Raw genomic sequence first — 23,424 nt, 5'->3', positions numbered from 1 at the left:
AGTGAAGGAACTTCCTTTTATAAAGAAAATTGACACTTTCTCAGATTTGACAGAAAAAGAAGCCTTTGTTAAACAGAAAAATATGTCATAACTTTAATCCTTCCAAGACCACTGTGTATACCAACAACAATTAAATGCAAGGCTCCAAGATGCTCTATCAGACACTGTGACAGGTCCCAGGCCAGGTGTGCTCCTGCCTTGACAAATTTTACACAGAGAGTTTTCAGCTTTGCCATGAGCTATAGGTTTCCCAGGGACAGCACGGCCAGCCCTACAGCAACGAGCAACGTATGGCTGTGGCAGGTGGGAGAAAGGGACATAGCTAACGCGAACTCGGCTTTACACATGTCGCAACTGCCAGTAAGGACTGTACGGGTAAATATTGGCTTTCGGTCGCTCCCTGCCAGCCAGCTTGCAAACGCACGATGCATGTGGCCTTAACAGCTTTCCAAAAAGAAATCGTGACTCTTCTGCTCAGATATTCAGATTTCTGATAGCAGACACCAAAGGTATGGAGTGGTGCTTTCTCTCAGACCCCCTGCGGTCCCTTTTGGTGACCTCCCAGCAGCAGAGGCCAGGAACTGCACTCACAGTCTCTGTACCAAACTCCCCCAGCTCCTGGGTGTTGGGCAGAGCCTTTCCTCGGTGAGAAGACGCAATGCTTCAGCCTTGTAGCTCCCGTAATCCCCAGGCAATGGAGACATGGCAGTGAACAAGAAGGAATATAAACCTTCAGCCAACCATCAGCTAAAGACAGCTAAGTCACAGCAAAACATCTCGTTCCTTTCTTAAACCACAGGGTGTTTCAAAATGATGGACCCAATTTGAAATCGCTATTTCTCTGCAACCATGAACTCTCAGCTATCATCTCAATATTGCCCATACAGCAGGTGGAAAGAACATAGAGCATTTATAAAAAGGTTACTAAAACTTGATAACTCATTAAACCATTTGTAAATTTTTGTGTAATTGTAACATATTGGGTCTTTCTTTTTGAAACACTCTGTATTTCAGATGAATTACTGGAATAGCCTGGCTGTGGCTAGCAGTCCCTTTGGCAGCACCCAGTAGCCTCCCAGCACGGTGCAGCAGCCAAATGCAGCCCTGGACGGCTGTACAGGCACCTTACTGGGATCTACACACCACACGGGTTTTAAGGCAAGACATTTTCCTGAGCCCACAAATCTCTGGCCTCATGGGGATGGAATGGTGGGGTGTCACCCTGGCCAGTACCATCAGACACCTCCTGCTGCCAGCCCTGATGAAGAGGAGGCTCTAGCTCTGGTTATGTTGGATCCTGTGAAGAGGTACTTGCAGTAGTCATGGTCAGCATCTGATCTCCTCTCTGTTATGGGCTAAGCATGCTCTGAAGCAGGTCCTGTCCCCACAACAGCCTCTTGTCTATGGAAGAGGGGGCATGGGGGCAGCCGGTTTTCCCTGCTCAGTCTCATCCCCTACATGCTGTGTCAGCAATCTCCAAAAAACTCATGGCCCTGACCACCTATGGGACGTGGGTGCCCAAACACCATTCAGCTCCCAGGAGAGCGTGTGACCCAAACACCAGTGCTGTGGCAGGTGTCCCTGTGCCGCAGGGACACAGCCTGCCCAGTGTGCTCAGTGACCGAGGAGCCCGGTGCCCTCCACAACACACTCCTGTGCACTGTGTGCTTTTGCTTACCTTTTTGGCTCTGGATTCGGCTGGGATTTGGAATCTTTCCTTTTTTTGGACTCCTTTTTGGAATCCTTTTTAGTCTCCGCTTCGGCGGCAGGGGCATGAGACACTTTGCCCCCCTCGCCGTCTGCACTTGGCTGTGACCCACCAAGTAATTCTGCCATGTGTTGGCTTTGGGGAGTGATTGAAACGCGGGGGGCAAGGCCAGCAGCAAAAGTGAAAGAAACAAGAAGAAAGCATGAAGAAACTCAAAATAAACCAAAAGGAAACTAAACTGAGAGCAAATAACTGAAATCAAATTAACAATTGGCAAAGAAGGAACGAATAAGCAAAAGAAAGTCAGAACTAAAAAAGAAACTAAGGAAGTGAAAACTCGGTTTCCATGACAAGATGTATGAAAGTAACTGCAAAAGCAAGCGGCAGCCTTGCAACGTGAAACCTGGGCAATGTGTGTCATAATTCAGGATGGTATTTATCAGAAGGTTTATGAAAACACATAATTATTTCATAACATTCCTTCCTTTAGGAGCATACGCAAGAAAGAGTGATATCTCAAAGTATATAATGCAACTTAACAGAAAAAAGCAGATGTAGCAGACGCTACAGCTGTCAACAGAATAAATAGGAAAGGAAAAAGCACAGTTCCAATTCCTCCCATCCAAGGTTTGCCACCTTTGAGAGAAAGGAATGGGATACTTCTGAAATGGAAATTGCTTTTCAACAGTAGCAAGATAAAATTTTCAGTTATGTCTAAGCAATTTCCAAACTGACGTCACACAAACTTTAAAGGAGACAGGGGTGCCCGAGGGCTTAAAGCCTTTCTGAACACTAAAGTTTGATACTGCTGAAAATTTCAGGGCTGCAACTTGTCAGATCCTCTCACGCAGCAACTAAAGCAGCACAGTATATCATTTACTTCTATTTATTCAACCTGTGGCAGTCACACGTACTTCAAGTCTACCTTGTCCAGCACTGCATCTAGCAGGTGCCTGGGCAAGAAAGTTAAACCCTCTCATTTCTGGATGCTCTATGTGCATTTTTATTGCTTACATTAAACAAGCAACGCAACAAACAAACAAACTGACTATGCCACTAGAAGCGCTGCTGCCAAACATCCACTGTGAAAACAAATTGGGGACTGTTGTGCGCTATCCAAGGAAACCTATGTTTGACAAAGTCATCCCTTGCTGGCAGGGAGCTGCTAGCCAAGAAGAATTCCTTACCTGTTGCCATGAACATGTGATGCACAAAAGGCAAAGCTGTAGTGAAGTAAGGTGGGGTCAATCATAGCTCCGTTTTCTGCGCGTTCTAGCAAATCTCTGAGGTAGCAGAGATGTCTGTGACAGCCTCTCACTCCATTACGTGCACAATACTCATCTAGCACAAAGACCTGGCCAGGACTAAACCAGCCCTGTTTAGAAATAAAGAGACTTGATTTCAAATATAGGTTATTAAATACAAAGGCTATCAGATTTGGAAGTGTAGTGGTCAACTGTTCTAATAAAAGAAATACAAATCTAAGGCTACTTTAAGGAAAAAGGAGAGAGGTCACTCTTACACAGTCTGTATATCATTATCCAAACACAGCATATACTCAGTGCAACTGTTAACAAAAGCGTATTATACTACCCTTAAAGGAAAACGGCATTTAAAATGCTGAAAAGTGAGGCCAGTTCATGTCAGTGCCTAGCAAAGAAAAATAAAAAAAGAAATTAAAAAAAAAAAAAAGGAAAAATAAATACTTGGACCTTTAAAAATGACAAAGGTTTGGTTATTTAAACAGCATGAAACAGTAATCTCATTTTGGGGCTGGGATTGTACATTCGGCCAGGAGCAAGAAGATTGATTTGCAGGAGTACATGGAGGATTACACTGAATAATGACTTCTCTTGTGTCTGGCAGGTAGGAACATCTTGCAGATGGAGGAAGGCAGCTCTGCAGTATCAGAAAGGGACATTTTCCATCGTCCTTATTGTGTACCACTGACAATGCGCTCTGCCATTGCCCACCTCCTTGGCATCGAAGCAAAGGGAAGCTCTGCTCACGAGCAGGGTTTCTTTACACATCCAGAAACCTCAGACTACTTCTGTCTGTCAGTCCTGAGGGCCTGGTGACACATGGCTTGTGGTGCAACGTCGGGGCTCCTGAGGAAGATGCTCTTCCCGCAAGGGCTCCGGTGAATGCCCCAGGACAGGAGCTGGGCACTCCTCTTCCTTCAGGAAAAGCGGTAGCGAGAGCACGAATATTCTTGTAGATTTCTTTTCAAAATGCTGAAAAACCATCAATATTTACATGGAAATTTGGGTGCTAAACAATTGCTAAGACGCAGCTCTGGAATGCATCAAGCTGCAAAATCTTTCATCGTTTAATTGAAAAGTTCCTGCAGCGGGCGGGAGAGTAGTTGAGGCAGAGCACTGCCCCTATAGGCAACTTCTTTGCCACCCCATCTGTTACCCCAAATGCTACATCTTAGAAACAACACTGCTGTGAAAGATTAAAATATATTTTCTACCACTCAGATGACACCAAATCTTTTCTAGATGCCAAAATAGCTGCTTTGAAAAGAGTTGAAGAAATATCAATTAAGAGCTCAAAGACATAGAGAAGGATTTGCTCATCCTTATTGGGCCAACTCCAAAACAGATTGAGAAAAGAATCAAAATAATGAGGGGAAAATGATAGATATAGGGAGTAGCTACAGTGCTGGGATCACTAGAAGTGCACATTTCAAAATGAAGCCACAGAACAATGCAGATGGGACAGCACTCTGGAAGGCTATTTTTTGGGAGGGGTGTATCTGCCTTTGCTGCTTTTAATAGTATTTTCGTTTGCTTTCTGGTTGATTGTATTATGCTTGATTCTGGATTTCTTTATGTTGCCTGTTTGTTACATCCTTGGACCATCTCTTCACCTTGCCTCTCTTCACCCAAGTCTTTGGTGAACAGGTGTAGTAAGAATATAGAAATGTCGTAACTGTTCTGTGATAGAAAGATGTGTGCATTTGGTTACTGGGGTAGAAATGCAGATGAAATTGTTATATTCACCCAACACATACAAAGGACTCAGTCCTCCCAATGGGATGAAAACTTGGCCCTACTGATATCAATGGGAAGGCTGGCCTTAATTTCACTGGAGCCAGGTATCAAGCCCAGAATTTGGGGTGAAAGAAGCAGGCGGCTGGACCCGGAGACCCAGCACAGCCCACATTGCTCCTCTGCACTGGGCTCAGACCAGTGCTGGTCCTCAGGGGGACACACGGGGTGGGGGCAACCACTCAAGATCACTGCCATGACTCACTGAGGGCAAGCCTGGGCAGAAGCTCAGAGGTTCAGTGATAAGCCTCATACCACGATACCTCATAAGAGCATACGCAAGCAGACTATGGGTGGAGAGATCCAGGACCCAGGAGGACCACGTAGTCTCCTTTTATACAGCAGAAGTCTGGAATAAAAATCCTGCTGCTGAATTGGGCTCCAAAGGAGCAGTAAATCTAAGGTTTGATGAAAGGTGGTATTCATACAAATCCCCCACATCTTCAGGCAGATCCTGGCTTTTAATTAAGATTTGCCTGGCACAATCAGCTGACAACCAGCCAGTCTGGTAAATACAGCTGATACTGGTGACACACTGGGTTTCTCACCCCAGCGCAGCTAGGTATAGCTCAGTTTGGTCTCCCAGATGGTCTTCAATGGCATGAAGAAACCTAGAGGGGATGTTGCAGGAAGGCCATAGAGCACAACTGACTGTGTTCAACAAGCTGAACTGCACTGAGAAGAGGACAAGTGTCTCAGGCACCAGTGAGAAATGCAATGGGAGCTTTGAAGCTGGGTAAAGCAAGGCTTGGTCTGGGTTGGTGAACCACTGGCAATTTTTCTAAAGGTAAACACAGCTTTTGCAGAAAATAGGGTTTCTGAGGGAATATTTTCAGCTTTCAGTAGCTGAATTTTCTCGTTTATCATAAGTAAAACAAAACAATTTCATTTTGGTAGTCTGCTTCATGGACCTTTTAATCTGACCCCTTAACATAATCTCAGGTAAGCTGGGCACCCTGGAAGACCACCTTTCCTCAGTGCATGCTGTGCTGTATTCTACGAATCTCGTGAATGAACACGTCACGGGAAACTGAGCTCCAGCAGGGACCCAGCTGCATAAGCTGGGTGCCAGCAGTGGGCTGGGAAGTCTTGGGAAGAGCTGAAGGGCAGTGTCAGAAATAACAGACAAGTCCAAGCAGAAAGGCATGAAGACTCATGCCTCTTCATATGAGGTCCATACTAAGCTGGAAGAGCTGCATACTCTTCCCAGAAGTCCAGGAAGAGGTGTGAACGTGACTGCGCTACCAGCTTGTGATGATGGGCAGGAGCCCTCAGCAAGCGATGCAGACAACGCTCTTCCCCTTCCTCAGCACAGTGCTCTCTGCCAGCAAACATCACTTCTGCTGCAGCCGGGATTAGTCAGCCAGCCTGTTTGTTTTCACGGGGATGCCTGGCTCAGCCAGAGAGTGGGCTTGCAATAACGTTGTTTAACCTGGTTCCACGGAAAGGAGGTGATGCCGAGTTATCCTCTGTGTCAGGGTGAGCCACTGTGTCTGGGGAAGTCTTCCCTGGCACTTCCATGTCCACTTTTGAAAACAAGAAGAGGTGTGATGCAGCAAAACTCTGTGGGACCTTGCATGGGAATGTCCTGTAAGGAGAATAACAATTGTCCAGCGGCACAAAGAGTGGACAGAGCAGGCTTACCACTGGCTCACAGCTCCTCCAGGCAAGCCAGTGCAGTGGTATCACAAACATCCCAAAGATATAGCAAGAGCAACCTGAGCTCTTTGCAGCTGAGGTCAAATTTTGAGGTCAGTCTGTTTTTTTTCACACCGTAATCGGGACAAAGCCATAGTAAAAGAAGTAAAGAAGCATGTGAGATCCAAGCGTAGGTGAACACAGGTCATTATTCTCTTCTATATAACGCTCTGCAATGGGTGCTTTGAAAGAAGATGGTTAATTGGTGATGCTCTGCTCTGAAGAGGCACAAGTCTTGGTTCTGAGGGGAGCTCCAGCACTCTGGTAGCTTCTAGCAAGGGCCTAAGCATCTTGATAACAAGCAGAAGTGTGGCTGGTGGGTTTCTTGAAGAGAAACATTGTTAATAATTTTCAGTGATGGCCTTGCACGTCACCATGAATTTAATTAAATGGCCACAGCTCTCTCACCAGGCCCAAGACTGCACAGAGACAATCCAGCTGCAAGCCAACCTGTCAGACATGCATGGATGGGGATGGTCTTCCTAGGGTCAGCCATGCGTGGGGAGCAGAAGCTGCATGCCAAATTCACTGCCTGCCAGAGCGAAGACCTCGATGGAACTGGTGAGAAACCTGCTGCAGGTCTGACAATGCTCCCACCAAGCCTACTAGTACCACTTGGGTGTCTGCGGGTAAAGTGCACACTGAAGCCTTCCCCCACCCCATCCTTACCTCAGGGGACGTCCACCACCATACCTCCTAGCCCTGCCTCTCATCAGGAAGGTGACAACTCACTACTGCTAGTGGCATTTACTGGATCTTAGGAGCAGAGCTGGTGAGAGGAGCAACATGGTGGAGGGGGACGTGGAGGACAGGACTGGAGACTGACAGTCTTACTGCTGACCGCTCAGTTGTGTTCCCAGGTTGCTGCTTTTAACAGCAAGCCCCTCAAGAGCCCCATCTCCAGGGACTGCACAGCTGGCAAAAGGTGAAGGCTATTGGCACGGGGTGGTCCTTCTGCTGAACACACAGACCCCAGGATGGAGGCTTCTGTGCAACACTAGGAGGGTGACAGGTCAGGATCTGTCCCATGCCATGTTCAGGACAAGACTGGCATTTCAGGCCCCTCTAGAAAGGCTTCATCCTGTTTTCTCAAAAACTAAGAGCCTCTTCATCCTCCCCACCAACACCACTAAAAAAAAAAATCAATTTTCAAGTTATATTGTTAAAGCATATTTGCCATTTAAATCCTCACAATACCTAAGACCCAACAAGGAATGTGCTCCAGCCCAAGGCTACAGACTGTCCTGGAACATCTCAGTGCCACTGTACTACAGACCATGTTACACAACAGTGGGCTGAGAGTTGCAACCTGTGTTCATGAGAATAATCAGGATGGACATGCGACTACATGAGCATGGACAGACTGCAGCATCATTGCAGTTATCCCCCTAGTCCCACCTGTTACCTGCTTGGGATTCCTGCTTATAAAGAGGCACAAAGCTGGGCCACAGTTATTCCTGGTGGGATTCCATTGACATGGGATCTTTCCCCTGTTCTTTCATCCAGGAGACTCTGAAGGCAGTGCTGCAAAACACTGCTCTCTACTTCACATCCCCACACTGGCATTTTTCTTTGCAGGAAGAAACATTTTAAGCATTGCAAACAGAAATGGTAAAGACAGTGCAACTGGAGAAGAACAGCAGTCAGCTCACTGCAGGTAGCCTCTCAAAATACCTCTGGGCCAAATTCAAACCTGGTGTATACAGAAGTCAATCTTCCAGCAACAGGGGGATTAGCCCCCACTTGCACTAGCTTTGACTTTGCTGCTTGATGTTTATATCACTAGAGACCAAAGAATATACTTGCCAGACAAGAATAGGAATCATTAAGTCTGTGGTCCAAAGTGAGGCGCTGAACCATCTCAAAGAGTGAAGCGTGGTCAAAGTTACAGGGATTGGAAGAGATAAATTCATCCATGCCATGCTTTTGAGCTCTATCTGCATCTGTTCATTTATACATATAAAGAAAGACATCATTTAGAGAGATATAAGACATTTTAGTTGACAAATACAACAGAAAAAAATATACAATATGAAGCATGAAAGCTAAGATCTTCTCTTCCCTACATTGCCATTATCTTTTCTCTTTGCAGGCTATACAGTACACTTTTCACCTCCCATTGTCAACTTGCATCAGTTAAGGACTATCTTATTGCATTTAGGCAAAAGATTTTAGAATTAACATCTTGTCAACTGCTCATTATAGTGCATTTATTCTGTACTTCAAACCAGAACACAAACCCAATAACTTATTCTGTATCTTACAATACACTCTGAGTTAACAGAATTTTGGCTCACAGAAGTAAATTAGCTCCTATTTAGTTAGTTGCGGTTAATTATAATAGATTCTGCCATTCTAATGAAGTTACAGCTGTAGCATTTTTCTCTATATTTACTAGGTTTTATAGGTATCAGACCAGTTGTGGTGTTCTTTTTCCAAACGCTAATGTATTTCTCCCCATGGCAATTTTTTTCCTAATGACAACTTTGAATGTTACCTCGCTGAAATAAAAAGATGCTCTTTTAAGCATTGCTAAGAAGTTAAATTGATATGTGGTTTGTTGTCACTGAGGCAATAGCCCGATAGTGCGCCGGAGCTGCCAGTCATCCCGACAGAGGGACTGAATTTCCCCTGCCTGGATTCCGAGCTGCCATTTTTGGGTGATTTAACAGCCTCAACGTATTCACACTTCTCCGCTTTGGGTGACGTTTACAGGCACTAACTCCTAAGGGCTAATTAATTAATCTCAACATGGTTAACTAAAAATACACCGAATTCAGCCGTTGAAATGAAGCTGCCAAGCCGGCCTGGGTGCGGCCAGCCGGGACCCCGCTGGGAGAAGCCTTTGTTCTACCAGCGGCCGGGGAATTAAAGGACACCTTTCACTTGGTTTTGTCCGTGCTCAGCTTCCTCCTACATGGGTTCTTGCCAAATCCTCGACAAAGAGAACAGGATTTAAGTCCTTCCCCTGTTTATAGTCTCCTAGGGGAACTGGGTGGCCTTGAAACAATGTGCCCGAAAGAACACAAGAAATGCAGTTTTCTGCAATAGTAGTATATGGTAACTGTATTTGTTTTAAAACAAAATCCCTCTTTGCCAGAAGAAATAAAAATCTTTAATTAAAAACATTTAAAATATAATTAAAAAAACAGTGGATGATACTGAGATAGTGTTCTTTTATATATGTTTTGTTACTTAATATTAAGCCACGAAAGGTGGCATGTCTTCCTAAATACCTTGTTCATGTCTGTGCTCTCAGATATTACTGATCATTGGAAGCAATCTTTAAATCTTCTCTATAGTCTGTTGTTAGCTATATACAAACTATATAAATAACATCACCCACTGGAAAGAAATCAGACAAATTAAAACATGCAACATTTCAATTAGCTGCTAGCAATACTTAATTCAGCAGTAGCTGGCAATTTTCCTTGTTAAAACCTTGCTGAATAAACACTGATTTCTTTTCCTACAGCTGGTTAATTTTTGAGGGTCTCTTCCCTTGTTTTGTGCCGGGTCCTGCTGCCTCCCCCATGCCCCCCAGCTTTTGGTCCCAAATCCCCTGCTCTGTCCCCACCAGAGGCTCCTTGCATTTAGCACAGGGACAGAAGAAGCTGCCACTGGTGGTGCTGAGCACTGTGGCAGTGTGAGGGATATGGGGACAACCTCCCTGACGAGTGCATCACCTCCATGGCACCTCACCAGCATCCTTGGAGGTAGAATGCGAAGCCCACCCAGCCCTGGGCTCACAGCACAGCCCGGCTCCTGTCTGTTCTGACAGTTTTCTGCCCCACCATCTCTGTCCTTTTGGGCCAAAATCAATTTGATTGCATTCACTCCCAAAGAGTTTTTCTATGCTGGTTGTTGATTCCATCCCTAGTGCCTGTAAAATGTTTTAACAGATATTATCAGACTGTTTTTAATGGTTTGCTGCTCTGCCCGGCTCTGAGCTCAGAGTTGACTGCAAGCTGACAAATTGGCTGGAGGCCTTCATTTGCCAGCTTCGCTCAGAGATTTTATTACTTTTCAATTAAGAGCCCTGATACACTGTCAATCCTCCTGCTCAGCCAACGAGGCTCCAAGAGCTGAGTAAATCAGCTGGAAATTTAAAGAGTCCTCTAGCCCTTTAGCTGGTGAAGCTTTTTGAGCAGATGTGCTAGAAAGCATGTTTGATATGAGTATTTTTTTAGTCCAAACTAATAAGCTTTTCCTCACTTTATGTTCTCTGAACAAGGCAGGCACAGGGCAGACCTTTGGTCGGTGTGGACCAGCCGAGGCTCTGCTGGCTTCCATGGAGCCAAAGGGCTGTCCTGGGCTTTTTAACATCTCCCTGCCCAAGGCAGATGCACAGACAGTTCCCTGCCAAGCGTGAGAATGGACACAGAGATTAAATGGCCTTCACACTGTCCATAAACTGGAGCAATTTTCCTTTCATTAATCGCTTTGAAGCCACAGCTTACTGAGCATCCCATTGGGTGTCTCCTCGAAAGCCCATTTTCCTGCAATGTCCCCATCTCAGAACAACCACCTGAAGAGACGGGCATCAGACATGAAACTGCGCAAGCTCGAGCGTCCAAAAAAGTATGAGCCATGTGACTTCTGCTTGGCTGATGGTTTAAAAATGTGGTGTTCTGCCACGGGAAGGCAGGTGACCAGCCACAGCAACCCCTGCCGCAGTTCAGGCGTGAGCAAACAAAACCACTTTGCTTTGGCAGAGCTGCAGGGGATAAAGAGGGGATAAAGCTGGCATGGTGTGAAGATGTCTTTGGAGAATGGTAATACACACATGTATGTCTCTTAAATGGAGTATCTGCTCTGGGACAGATGCTTAAAATTCTTAAGAATAACTAGGAACAGGTTAAAAAGGACAACCCTACACTAAACTCACTTCCCTTAAATAATTGTTAGAAAATAAATATGCCATGCATGTGCAATTTGTTTTTGCATTTTGATTTTCCCAATGGACTCACTTTTAAAAATGAAATTTTGGCGTCAAAAGATACCAAAAGCATTAAGCTTCCTAGGCAATGCAAAAAGAATAGGATAGATCTAAATATATTCATCCTCTGCTCCAGACAGCTGATCTGTGTGATTTAAAATAATGCCAACATCTGCATATGAAGTTTTATATATAATCCAACCTTTTTCAAAATGGCTTGTACAGTTTGAATGTGATTTTAAACAAAGTACAAAATGAGAATGGCTAAAATTCACACTCAAACTGTACAGCTAATTTGCAAGTACTTTAAATTATTTGTTTCAGTCAAATACGGTTGCTTTTTTGACCCTGCTCTGTTATTCTGGTTAAAAAGAAAGAAGGAAGCAAAGAAAGAAAGTTATATGATGCTCCAGTAAGTTACAATCCCTTCCCAAGGTGCCGTGCCAAGCTCGCTGGTGCTTCTTTGTTCGAGGCCCCAGCCAAAATGCTGCTGCAGGCCCACAAAAGTTATCTTACATATTTAGACAAGCTGCACACAAGTGCAGCTGAAAGGTGTTCGATGGTGGTCTCGGGAGGGCGGCTGCCAGCGGAGGTAAATTGGCAGCACAGATTCCCCGAACCTTTTCTTCTGGAAAACTGCAGACTCTGGCCTTTTATATTACACTTGGTCACCTACATTATGGTCCTTTTTTAAACACTGCTGGGTTTATTTTTTCATTTTTATCCAGTTTGCATTTTATACTGACTCCATTAACAGCCCCCTGTCACACACTCCCTGCAAGTGTTTGAAATCAGAGTATTAAAAATCTGCCAGTGCAAGGAATACAAAGATTTCAACAGCAATAAGGAAAACCAAAGGACCGTCTCACCATTTGGTCCTCTGAGGGCTATATTTCTCTTTAGCTGTTACTTAAAAAGGAAGAGACAAACCAGTCAAATCTCTTATTCTTTCTTTCTTTCTTTTCTTTTCTTTTCTTTTTTTTTTTTTTTTTTTTTCCAATGTATTTCCCAGCTCTCTGCATCTCTTTTGCTCCAGCAATAATTTTGGCAGATTTTGCTCTGAGAGCATTGAAGTTAATAGCGGGGGACAAGCTCCATAAAAGAATTCTTGTTATAAAAGGCTCTGGGTAGCCATTTTATTGTAAGAATTTCTTACTCCAGATTTATTTATTTTCGTTAATGAGTGACTTTGTTTTAGTACCAAAGGCAACTGAACGTCCAGCAAATTTTACAACACGTTTGCTTATTAAAAGAACAGAAAAAACCCAACAAACAAAAAAAAACAACCAAACAACTGTAAATTAAAAGGTGACTTTGTATCTTACTCATCTGGAAAATGTGTGCTTGTCATATCTGCTTGACATTACAAGAATGAAGATGTGGTTTGGACAGTAACAAACAATGACACTAGTCAACCTCATCAGGAGACATGAAATAAAGGAATGACAATGATTGATGGCAGCTATTCATTTACAGATATTTCTAGAAAACTCTTCGCTGGCCTGGCAAAGCTGGAGAAGTTCCCCAGCCCATTTGGAGCTCACCAGCCACGGTGTGCCCACCACAACATGCCGCACAGTGTCCCCTCCTGCTCCTGCACGGGCACACCTGGGCTGCAACTTCTTAAAGAAATACCCTGGGGAAGCACCTAGAAACCTCGTTTTGTTTGGCCACGCGGAGCGAGAGGCTTTACCAGCAAATCCCAGTGTCTGGAAAGAGGGTGGGGAAAAAAAAAAAGGAAGAAACCACATACTGGGACTTCAAATGCCAGGCTGTTTGTGAGCGAGCTGCTGGCAGTGCCGGCTGGTGACTTCCCAAGTCCCCTCCTTGCCGTGCACGGCAGCATCGCCACCTCTGAGCGGTGATGTGTATGCGAGTGTCCGGGGCTCTGCAAACCTCCTCCCGCTCTGAGCCACGGCCGCTGCAGCAGCCTGGACTCGCCTCTCAGCTGGATATCTAAATCTGGGGTTTTATGTTTTATTCCACGTTAGGAGACAGGTTTACATTGAATCGGCTGTTTATTCCTGTGTTTTATGGCTTTTCCCCTGCTGCAAACAAATTCTTTCCTCCTCGAGTTACAATTTTAATAAATGATCAGAAACATTCCTGTAAATCACCAGACACACCAGACACTGAATTGAAATCTAAGTTATCTAATGTTTGGCAGTTAGATGAATAAGAATTTGTAGTATGCACTTACTTATTTCCTTGTGTGGCAAGTTAAAAACAGAGTTTTAGATCAGCTATTTATAATACAAAACACTGTTTCACAGTGTTTATTAAACTATTTATATTTTTTTTAATTGCATGACTGTGGAAACCTGTGAATTTGTATTTCATATGTTAGAGTCCCATGCTTCTTAAAGCATGTAGAAGTGATTTACAGGCGAGTTTTAAATTCATGCAAGTTATGTGAGAACTGCATTGACATTTTAATTCTGCATTCCTGCAATGAAGCATCTGCAAGTTGACAATACAGGACACAGCAGCGCTCTCATGATATCTCTAACTATCTAAAAAAATAAAGCAATTAAAGCACAAAACTAATAATCTAATAGGATAGCAATGCATTGTAGTGCAAATACATGTAATGTTGCCAGACCCAGGTTCATTCATTCATTCATTCACTCTTTCTTTCTTTCTTTCAAAGTGGCAAAAATCTGTATTTCCATCCAATTAAACATTTTTTTTTTTAATTTTTTTTTTTTTTTTTTGGTGGTAAAGTCTGATAAGAATCCTCTTTGGAAATCCAAACATTTAGAAAACAAAAAAAAAAAAAGAGAAAGAAAAAAGAAAGTGTCTGCTGAGAAGGAATTCTGCCTGCTCCCCAGGGGTATATTTATACACGCACACACATACACACAGAGAAAAAAAAGAAAAGAAGAAGAAAAAAGAAACAAAAGGAGGAAGAAGAAAAAAGGAGTCTTGTTGGATGGCCAGGAGGGATGACACCGCCTGTTCCTTCTCATAATTGCATTCAGATACTCTGGATACATATTTGCCAGCTCTCATGACCCACTGATGCTATTCCCTCCTAAGGAAAGCAGCACTCACCAGGTATTAGAGAAGCAGCTTTTAACACTAGTAAAGGATTTGTATTGGGGGTGTTTAAGACTGAACAAAGACTAAGAACCACCTTTTTTACAGCACAAGCTTGTGCTTTTATCTTTTTCAAAGAAGGTATTTCAGTGGGATAAGATAAAATAATAATTCCCCTGGCTTATTCTTTGAGAAGCATTGCTTTGATTGATGATTGAGACCCACGCTAAAACATTAATTTACGATAATTTGGGGGAACCACAGCACTCCTCCGTGACTAATGTATTTAATTTGGAACGGGTCAGCATCTCCAAACCCAGGGTGACCCAGAGAGCTGCTGCTTGCTGCCAAAATCATCCCCTACCGAGTTTACGGGAGAGGGAACCTATCAAAAAACCTCGATGACTCAGGCTTGTTTTCAGAAGGCATGTGCGGAGGGTTTTTTGGGGGGGCTCCTGCACCTCGTCTAGGTCTTTGGGGTCTCCTGCCCTACCTTTCTATGCTTTGAGGTGTCCGTGGTTAACCCCGCATGCTGGTGCGCTGCACCAAGCCAATCATCGGCACGGAGAGAAAGGATATTGTCAGAGTGCAAAATGATCTGTTTTCAGGCAGGAAGCAGTCAACTAGATGTAAATTCCATGAAACAAAAGAAGGTATTATTTACGGTTTTATTGTGATGTTAATTAATATTTACATCTTGGAATGAAAAATAGAAATGTTAATGATTGGCTTTGCTAAGAGGATCACTTGATGCCAATGTGAAAGCCAGGGAGAGAAGGCAATTATGCAAACATCACATGCATCCTAATTTCAGTATGGAAACTTACATTTCAAACCTCAATTCAGGAAAATAACATGGAAAGTTTGTACTACAAAATCTAAACATGAGAAAGATTTAAGAGAAAAAAAAAAAAGCACATTGCATATGTCAGATAATCTAGTCTGATTATCTGAGCTGTGCTAGCTACAGGGAAGCACTTACCCTTGAGTCCAGCTAGAAGTTAGCAGGGTAAGAAGGAACAAACCAGAATAACATAAAGACTAGCAACAAGGCTCAGGAAAGCAGACAGGAGCCCTAACCTAGCAGCTAAATATTTGGGTTCAAGCAAAGAATGAAAAAGAAACTTAAAGAAAATCAAACCAACCAAAAAAAAACCACAACCCACTTACAGCTGAAAATTTCTTAAGCAGCTCAATAAACCTTGCTACTTATTATGGGGGAACAAATCATTACAAATTCTCAAAACAACCAACTCTTTGTATATGGTGTGATTAACAGTCATTAAATATAAACAGACATTAAAAAAGGAAATTTAACCACAAGCAATACGTAAAACAAGTATGGACCAATCTTTCATGTTAAAAAGAAAAGAGTTTAAAAAAAAATGTTGAGCATGTTTGGGAATTTTGTTTGATGCATCACTAACACAGAACAAATAAAGATTGGTGCTTTCAGACAAGTGACCACTTTTATGAAGCTTAAATATTGCCAAAAGGTGTAATATGTATTGGCAGCGTTATTGACTAGAATACTGTGCATGATTTCAACAGTAAACAAGAACAGTTTTGGGTTTTTTTTTTATAATGCGAACACTGGAGAAAAGCACAGCTTTGCGTGAATGGACTTTTCCTTTTAAATAGTAGCAAAACAAAAAAAAGCAAAACTTTTCAGTCTAACAGGGATTGTTCACCCACATGAAAGAAATTGTAGAGTCATACAAAAATTAATGAATAGCAGGATCTATTTTTTTTTCAGTACTTAAATTGCAAATAAAATAAACTCCACCCTGGTTTGGAGCTGTCTGTTTACTTCCAAGTCAAGTGCTGCTATGGAACTGCGGCCGAGAATTTAAGCACTGCTCGAAGTTGCTGCCTACTGAGTCAAAAGAGGTGGGAACCAAATTAATTCACTATTTCTCCCAAGTTTCCCCAACAGCTAAATAAGTTCTTTCCAAGTTTCTCTTGAACAGACAGCTCCATCACAGGAGCGGAGGGCTGGATTTTGTCTGCAGGTGCATGCATGCGCATGTGCCATCTCGAACCGCTACAACATGAAAGCTATAACAACAGTTACTCATCAAATGGCTCAACATTTACTTCTTTGCACATCCTCATTCACCATAGCCTCTAATAAGCACAAAAAGTTTGACAGGTATAAAGGTAAATGTACAAGAATAATGTGTCTTGCCAAAGTCCTTACCTTTGTGCAGGCAAAAAAACCAAAAGTAAACACCAACCAAAACAAACCAAAAAAAAACAAGGCAAAAAAATCCCAAAACAAACCAAGACCCTTTAAAAATGCAATACTTGATATGTTTGAATTTCAAGACTGAAGGAGCTGAGATATGTATTTGTGCATTTAAGCCTCCCAAAAAGCCATCATGTATGGCACGCATGACTCATTTCTGATTCTGATTATTTAACTGCTGTGCCCAATGACTTTTGCGATGAGCACTGCCATGAACAGACATTGAAACATGAAAACTCAGTGGCCCTCACTACTGAGATGAGGGTGTGCTATGGCGTGCTGCTCTCCCTCTCCTGCAGGACGAAGGTCCTGTGCACAAAGAGCTTTCAGAGGGATGTAGATCCAAGGGAGGAGGAGGAGGAAGGAAGACTGAGGACAAAATGCACTATTCGCCTAGCCCAGAGGATGCTGGAGGATCAAGTCATCATCCAACTGAGGAGCTGACTCATTTCCCCCTTCCATGCTTCAGCACAACACAACCAAGAGGGTTTCCCAGTGCTTGCAGCAAAAAGGGGAGCCTGAAGCCATGCAGCTTATGGCCAAGACGTGATGGAAAGAAGGCAGTGACATAAAAGAGGTTACAGAATCACAGAATGTTAGGGACTGGAAGGGACCTTGAAAGATCATCCAGTCCAAACCCCCTGCCGGAGCAGGAACACCCAGATGAGGTTACACAGGAAGGTGTCTGGGGGGTTTTGAATGTCTCCAGAGAAAGAGACTCCACAACCATTCAGATTTGCAGCTGGTATGAGCATGAGAACAAGTGAGAGAAACCAAGGTCAGATCCTGACCCCTTTGGATGCCCTGCTGGGACCAGGGGGTTAAATCTCAGCTGTTTTCACCAGAGGCAAGGACAAGGGATCCTTGTCTCCTGGCAGGCAGGTGAGATGGAAAAAGCAAGGTCAAACCTGTGGCATTGCTATAGCTCTGAGCACAGCCAGGCTGATAGCAGGTCTGCTGGACCACGAGCAGCACAAGTCTCCAGTGGACATACTGGGCTGTGGTTAGATGCAGAGAGGACTCCTCAGCTCAGTCACCAACTTTGCTACTCCCTAGCAAGGACAAAGACAAGCCAACTGCCCTTTCTCCATCGCAGGTTCAGCTCTCCCCACGCACACAACACTCGGCATGGGAACAACGCACCCAAAGGTCCATTGCCCTGGGAATCCCCTTTCCCTCACCAAACTCCTGCCAGACTTCACTAGAGCTGCTGCCAGGCAATTACAATGTGTATGAGAAAGGGACCCTTCACCTGACCCCACATATTAGTCTGGCAACATGAAAACTCCGTACACATCAGGAATTTACTCAGCAGCAAAATTCTCCAAGCCTCATGTCTGCAGGGATGGGAGAAGCCTGGAGGGAAAGGTGATTCCTCAGTTTGGTGTTTTCTCACTGCCATCATCCTAATGCGCAGGGATCACACTGGGATGAGCAGGAGTGCATCCTCTTTGCACCAACCACACTGCTAAGAGCATCATTCAGCATCACTTTTAGGGGAGGGAGCCACAGGCAGCATCCCTCTGCCACTTCCCTGGCTACACTTTGAAGGCTTTTAGCACGTAAAAAAGCAGTTGTAGAAGGACTTGTGTCCACTACAGCCAGGAACCTGGGGAGAGGAACATCGGAACCCCGGGTGTGCTCTCAGGTCAGCACAACTCAGCCAGGTCTAGGGGCAAATCACAGCCAGTAACCCTCCCAATGGTAAAATCCCATTCTCTACCTCCCATTTTGGCTTTCTGAGAGGTGTCCTTCATTCCCCACCCCAACCTGTAACACAACCCCAGAGTCAGTGACCTGACTGGCATGAGGAGGATGAGGGTCACTAAAGTGAAACTGGAGGTTTACCCCACTGCATCATGCTACACCTGCACTGACAGCAGCAATGCAAGGCAGAGGGCAGTCCAAAATAGGCAAGAATGGGGAGGGTACAAAAAAAAAGAGCAGCAAGCAGAGGTTTTTCTGCTATAACACTGATCATACAGCTGTACCTCTTGTTATTTTCTATAAATACTGTCATGAAGAAGTTAAACCAATATAAAAGATGGCCAAATGATATTGATAAGCAAGGAACAGGTTTTCTGAGTTCCTTTTAACAAAATACTCTAAATTGCAACAGCTTTAGAGATACTTTCTGAAGTTTTAAAGTCTGATTTAATTGGAGAATTTGCTGATTTTTACTTTTCCTTATTTTACTTACATTTAATGACACTCATTCTCAAATTTTGCTAAAACTAGCAAGAATTGCTGTATGTTACACAACAAAGAGGCTGAAGACGTGCGACCAAGGTGTTCAAGAAAAATGAATGAGGAGGCATTCGTCTGGTTTATAATCAAATTACATTTGCAAGACAAAAGAAATTGCTCTAAATTTCAAATTAAGCAAACCGGGTACAACTGCACAGGACATGCAGCATAGCTACGACTTAAAAGATGATTGCTTTAAATTCACATCTAACTGGCCTGCAAAGCAACCTGTTAAAAATACCATATGTTTTCCTACAGTTGAATATTCAACAGGAGACCTCTTTTTGTGTGTGCATTTCATACTTGCAAGATTTGCACCTGTAGTTCTGAGCACGTGACACATTTGATAGACAGCTAATGGCTCTAATGAATCGCTCTGATCTGGGTGTGCAGTTTATTGTGTGGGGGTAAAAGTCGTGTCTACAGAAAGCAAGCTGGGTCTCAGGCTGTCAGATCCCAGTCTCTCCTCCATCAAGTATTGCACTTTAAAATACTCATTGACAAGTTCCCCAAGGAATTTAGTTTCTTGGGTTTGGTTGTGCTAAACATACGGGTTAACTGGGTCTGGATCCACTGATGTAAAAAGCAGCTTAATGATAATGAAAAAAAAAACATTTTGGATTCAGAAACATGTGTGCAAATACTGATTTACATCAGTGCAGAAAATCTTTCCATCAAAGACTTCTGCTCTCTAGGATAGCTTATTTACTTACAAAATTGAGAGATCGGGGCGTCTAGCTGGGGTACATTTCCTCCTTTAGCATTTAGCTTTTGCACTTGGGTAGGCGGCACAGGCTTGTGAGACTGGCCGGTGGCTCGGTACATGGCCTGCACCCACAGGATACGGTCCTGCTCATCGTCACTGGCAAAAATCACCGTGTCTCCTTCCTTCACAGCGTTGAAGAATGCTCTGCCGCCCTCCAAACCTGGCAGGAGAGCAAGCAACAACTGACTTTCATGGACTTTCAGACCAGCCAGGGGACCTCCCCAGGCTTCCCACCCCACCTCTGCCCGCAGTGTCCCCAGCCAGGCCCATGCTGCCCCTGGCTCCTGGGTCAGGTCTGTCCCCTCCCCTGTGCCAAACTCACCTGAGAGACAGCCCGCCAGGTCCCCAGGTAGCGCTGTGATTGCTAAAACACACCCCAACATACTCGGATTAACAGCATCTCTCACCTACTGCCCCATCTATGTGGGTCCTGTGTGAGTTGCACCGCTGGAGCCCCATTAAAAATGGGTTTTGAGGGGATGCAGTGGGAGGTTTCCCATTAGACATCAGTGCTCATGCTGCATAAAAGGTGCAAGGGTGATGTGCTTATTACCGTCTTTGCCCTGATTCAGCACCTATCTTCTCATCTCCCTAACATGAGAACCTGGAATCCAGGTCTTGACAACCAACCTACTGTGCCTTTCTTCATCTCCTCTGGGGATGCTATCATCCAGGCCATGCTGAGGATCACCACGCTCAGCATGTTGTCCCACTGAAATAAAAGAAATGCAGTGCTCCTCCACTTGAAGAAGGGTCTCACCACTCAACAGATGTCCTGGAGCATAGAAGGCCCTGGGGAGACCTCATAGCAGCTTTCCAGGACCTAAACAGGGCCTCCAAGAAAGCTGGAGAGGGACTTTTTGCAAGGGCATGTAGTGATAGGACAAAGGGTAATGGCTTTAAACTGAAAGAACGTACATTTAGATTAGTTATAAGGAAGAAATTCTTCCCCATAAGAGTGGTGAGGTGCCAGAACAGGCTGCCCAGAGAAGCTGTGGATGCCCCATTCTGGTATTGTTCAAGGTCAGGCTGGACAGGGTTTTGAGCAACCTGGTCTAGGGGAAGGTGTCCATGCCCATGGCAGGGAGGTTGGACTAGGTGATGTTTAAAGTTCCTTCCAACCCAAACCATTCTATGAATTCACTTAGGGTCCCCAAAGAAGACAAGTCTTGCCCTCCTCTGGCACAACTCCTAGCTCAGCTCCTTAGGTCGATTTACAGTAAAGTCATACATTGCTATCAAACAGTATAAATACAAACATATTTATAATAATGCTGATCACAGTTCAGATGCAAGCAGGGATAGAGGGAGAGGACTCCTGTTTGGGAGCCATATGCAGGGTGACGAGCATGAGGAGCTGCGGGTCCCCATACCTGGCTGCGGGTCAGTGTAGTCCACAGTGTATCCGTCGAGCTGCAGCAGCTCTTGAGGTTCAGCTTTTTTCTCCCGGTAGCTGCACATAGCAAACGTATATTGACTAACCTGAAGAAAATCACAAAGCCAAGATGGCACCAGGTGATCACAAGGCAATTCAAAGTGCTTACAAATGCCACACACTGACGGCATCTTTACAGGGACCAGGGAGCGGTGGGGTAATTTTGATGGTCATTGCCCACATAATACAGACTAAACTTCTATCAGGCTTTTGAAAAGCTCTCTCTTAACACACCCTGCTGCGGCAGGCATCTAATTCTCCACATCAGTAGATACAGCGGTTCAATTTCCTCCAAAGGAGAAAGCTCCATGCTTTAAAAACCCTCTATCATTCATCCCCAGACAAGTGCAAGAGTGACACCCTGTCACAAACAATGTGAGCTAAATTGCTAGGTGCCAGTCATATTAAAGCAATCTTAAGATCCCACTGATCTCGGCAGTTGTTGTCATCAGTGCTGTAAATGGCAGCTCTCACTCCTCTGAGGTACCATCTGCATGACACGATACATTCAATGTCAAGTTCTTGACGGAAGCCGACTCAGCTGCGGGGGCTCTGCCAGGCTCCCAAATCGCCTTTAGGAGGACATCAGGCCGCATCAAGACCCCGCGCGTACTCGGCGTGCTGCGATCTGGATGGTCAGTGAGAGGCTCATCCAGGGAGGGAAGGAGAAGAGAGGATTCTCCGTGCCCCAGGCGAGGAACTCACGGGGAAATTTACTGTCAAATGATTTCAAATGACTTTGTTAAGGTTGTGTCACATCCTGGACGCCTGACGTAATTTTATTTGTCTGGACATTTTCTTGACCTCGGGAGGAAACTTTAAAACTCTGGTGGGTGGCAATAGATTGTGCTCGTCATTTTTTGGAAGTCGGGAGAGATCCTGAAAGACGGGTGAGAGGCTGGGCTGGGGGATTTTGCCTACAAACTCCAGGCAAATTGCTCAGCTGCAGATACACAAGCAGCACCTATTTTGGTGACACCTATGGCTAATAAAATGTCATTAATTTAAGTGAGGGGACCTATCTATTGCTGTAGCGTCTCCCAGCCGGTGCTCGGTTTATTGCTGCCCTCTACGGGCTTCTGCGAGCTGCCAGCCTGCTCTCACAGCCCTGCCTGCACTGTGCCTTCCTCCAGGAACAGCTCCAAAAGTCACCTAAGAATAAACCCTATCATTAACACATTTGTGGGAGTAAGACTAAAAGTGATGCTTTAAGCATCTTGCATCCTCCTTAAAACTACCAGCACTGATGAAAGATTGACAAGTAACAGACCAATAGCAGGAGCACACCAGTGTATATTCTATGCTATGAACTTTGAATGCATACCATCGTACCGGCAACACAAAAACTTAAAAGATTAACACGAAGAAATCTAAAAATAATCTAGTGCCCCACAGCACAATATTCAGACGACTCCCGCAACCTTCATTCAGTTATACTTGCAGTATATTGCTGCCATCTCCTGGAGAAACTCTTGAATGCACCTTATGTATGGTAAGATCCTGGAGATTTCATCTGAGCGGTGAGGATTTGATTTCTCTGTGTTAGATGGTCTGAACTTCAGGGACCGCATAATAAATTTAGTTATTGAAATGAGTCAGTGCTAATCTACACTGACATTGGTTGAAAACATCAATACAACTAATGTTTTTTTCTTCTCCTGTATGCTCTATAGCAACAGGTAAAATTCATTCAGTAGTTCCATTTCTACTCTGACCCTGAACATGAGGTCTGAATTTCAGGCTCTTCTTCATGTACAAATAATTCCTCTCATCTTTGGACCCAGGAAATATTCTTTATCCCTATCAATAAGCCAACTATACCAAGACAACAATAATGTATGGAAGCACACAGAGGCATTTTAGAGCTTATACTTCTCATGTTAAGTGTTATAACAGATAGATGTAGACAGAAGGCTCCGGTGGAGCCATCCGGAGACAAAGGCAAAGTAATCTGGTCTCTCCTATTGGTATTCACAGGATTTTCTTGGAATAAGCTGCCCTACATCATTATTAGAAGAGACCTCTAAGAGAAACCTACAGGTGGGTGTGCACCGTGAGATGAGCCAGGCCTCATCTGGGTTCACGTCCTGTTTCTTCTCTGCTCACACAGCTCAAGTGTGAGGCCCAAGCACAGGATGGCCCAAGAGCTGCTGGCAGGACCAGGCTGGGGAGAGCAGTGACCGATGGCCTCTGGAGAACGTGCCAAACGTCACACAGAGTGCCCGCACCTGAACAACTTGAGCTACTGACCTCAAGGACTGACATACCAGTCTGTCTGTCCTGTCCTG

The 23,424-nt window shown here is 44.3% G+C and overlaps 1 protein-coding gene across 12 annotated transcripts in view; it reads right to left on the bottom strand.

Annotated features, from left to right (window-relative positions):
- CADPS (calcium dependent secretion activator) overlaps positions 1-23,424 on the bottom strand; it is a 211,435-nt gene that overhangs the window by 78,712 nt on the left and 109,299 nt on the right. For 6 of the 12 annotated variants that reach the window (XM_065075553.1, XM_065075561.1, XM_065075555.1 and 3 more), the window contains exons 10-14: positions 21,075-21,183; positions 19,649-19,861; positions 15,423-15,434; positions 8,269-8,405; positions 2,896-3,083 (exon numbers count right to left, since the gene is read on the bottom strand). In XM_065075553.1, coding sequence (XP_064931625.1) covers positions 2,896-3,083; positions 8,269-8,405; positions 15,423-15,434; positions 19,649-19,861; positions 21,075-21,183 — 659 coding nt within the window. The remainder of the gene's footprint in view (positions 1-2,895; positions 3,084-8,268; positions 8,406-15,422; positions 15,435-19,648; positions 19,862-21,074; positions 21,184-23,424) is intronic. The other 6 variants (XM_065075554.1, XM_065075556.1, XM_065075562.1 and 3 more) reach the window with 1 other exon arrangement.

Source organism: Columba livia, chromosome 10, assembly GCF_036013475.1.
Source record: "Columba livia isolate bColLiv1 breed racing homer chromosome 10, bColLiv1.pat.W.v2, whole genome shotgun sequence".
NCBI lineage: Eukaryota > Metazoa > Chordata > Aves > Columbiformes > Columbidae > Columba > Columba livia.
Note: the sequence above shows the minus strand (reverse complement) of the source record. Positions and strands in the feature narration are given on the sequence as shown.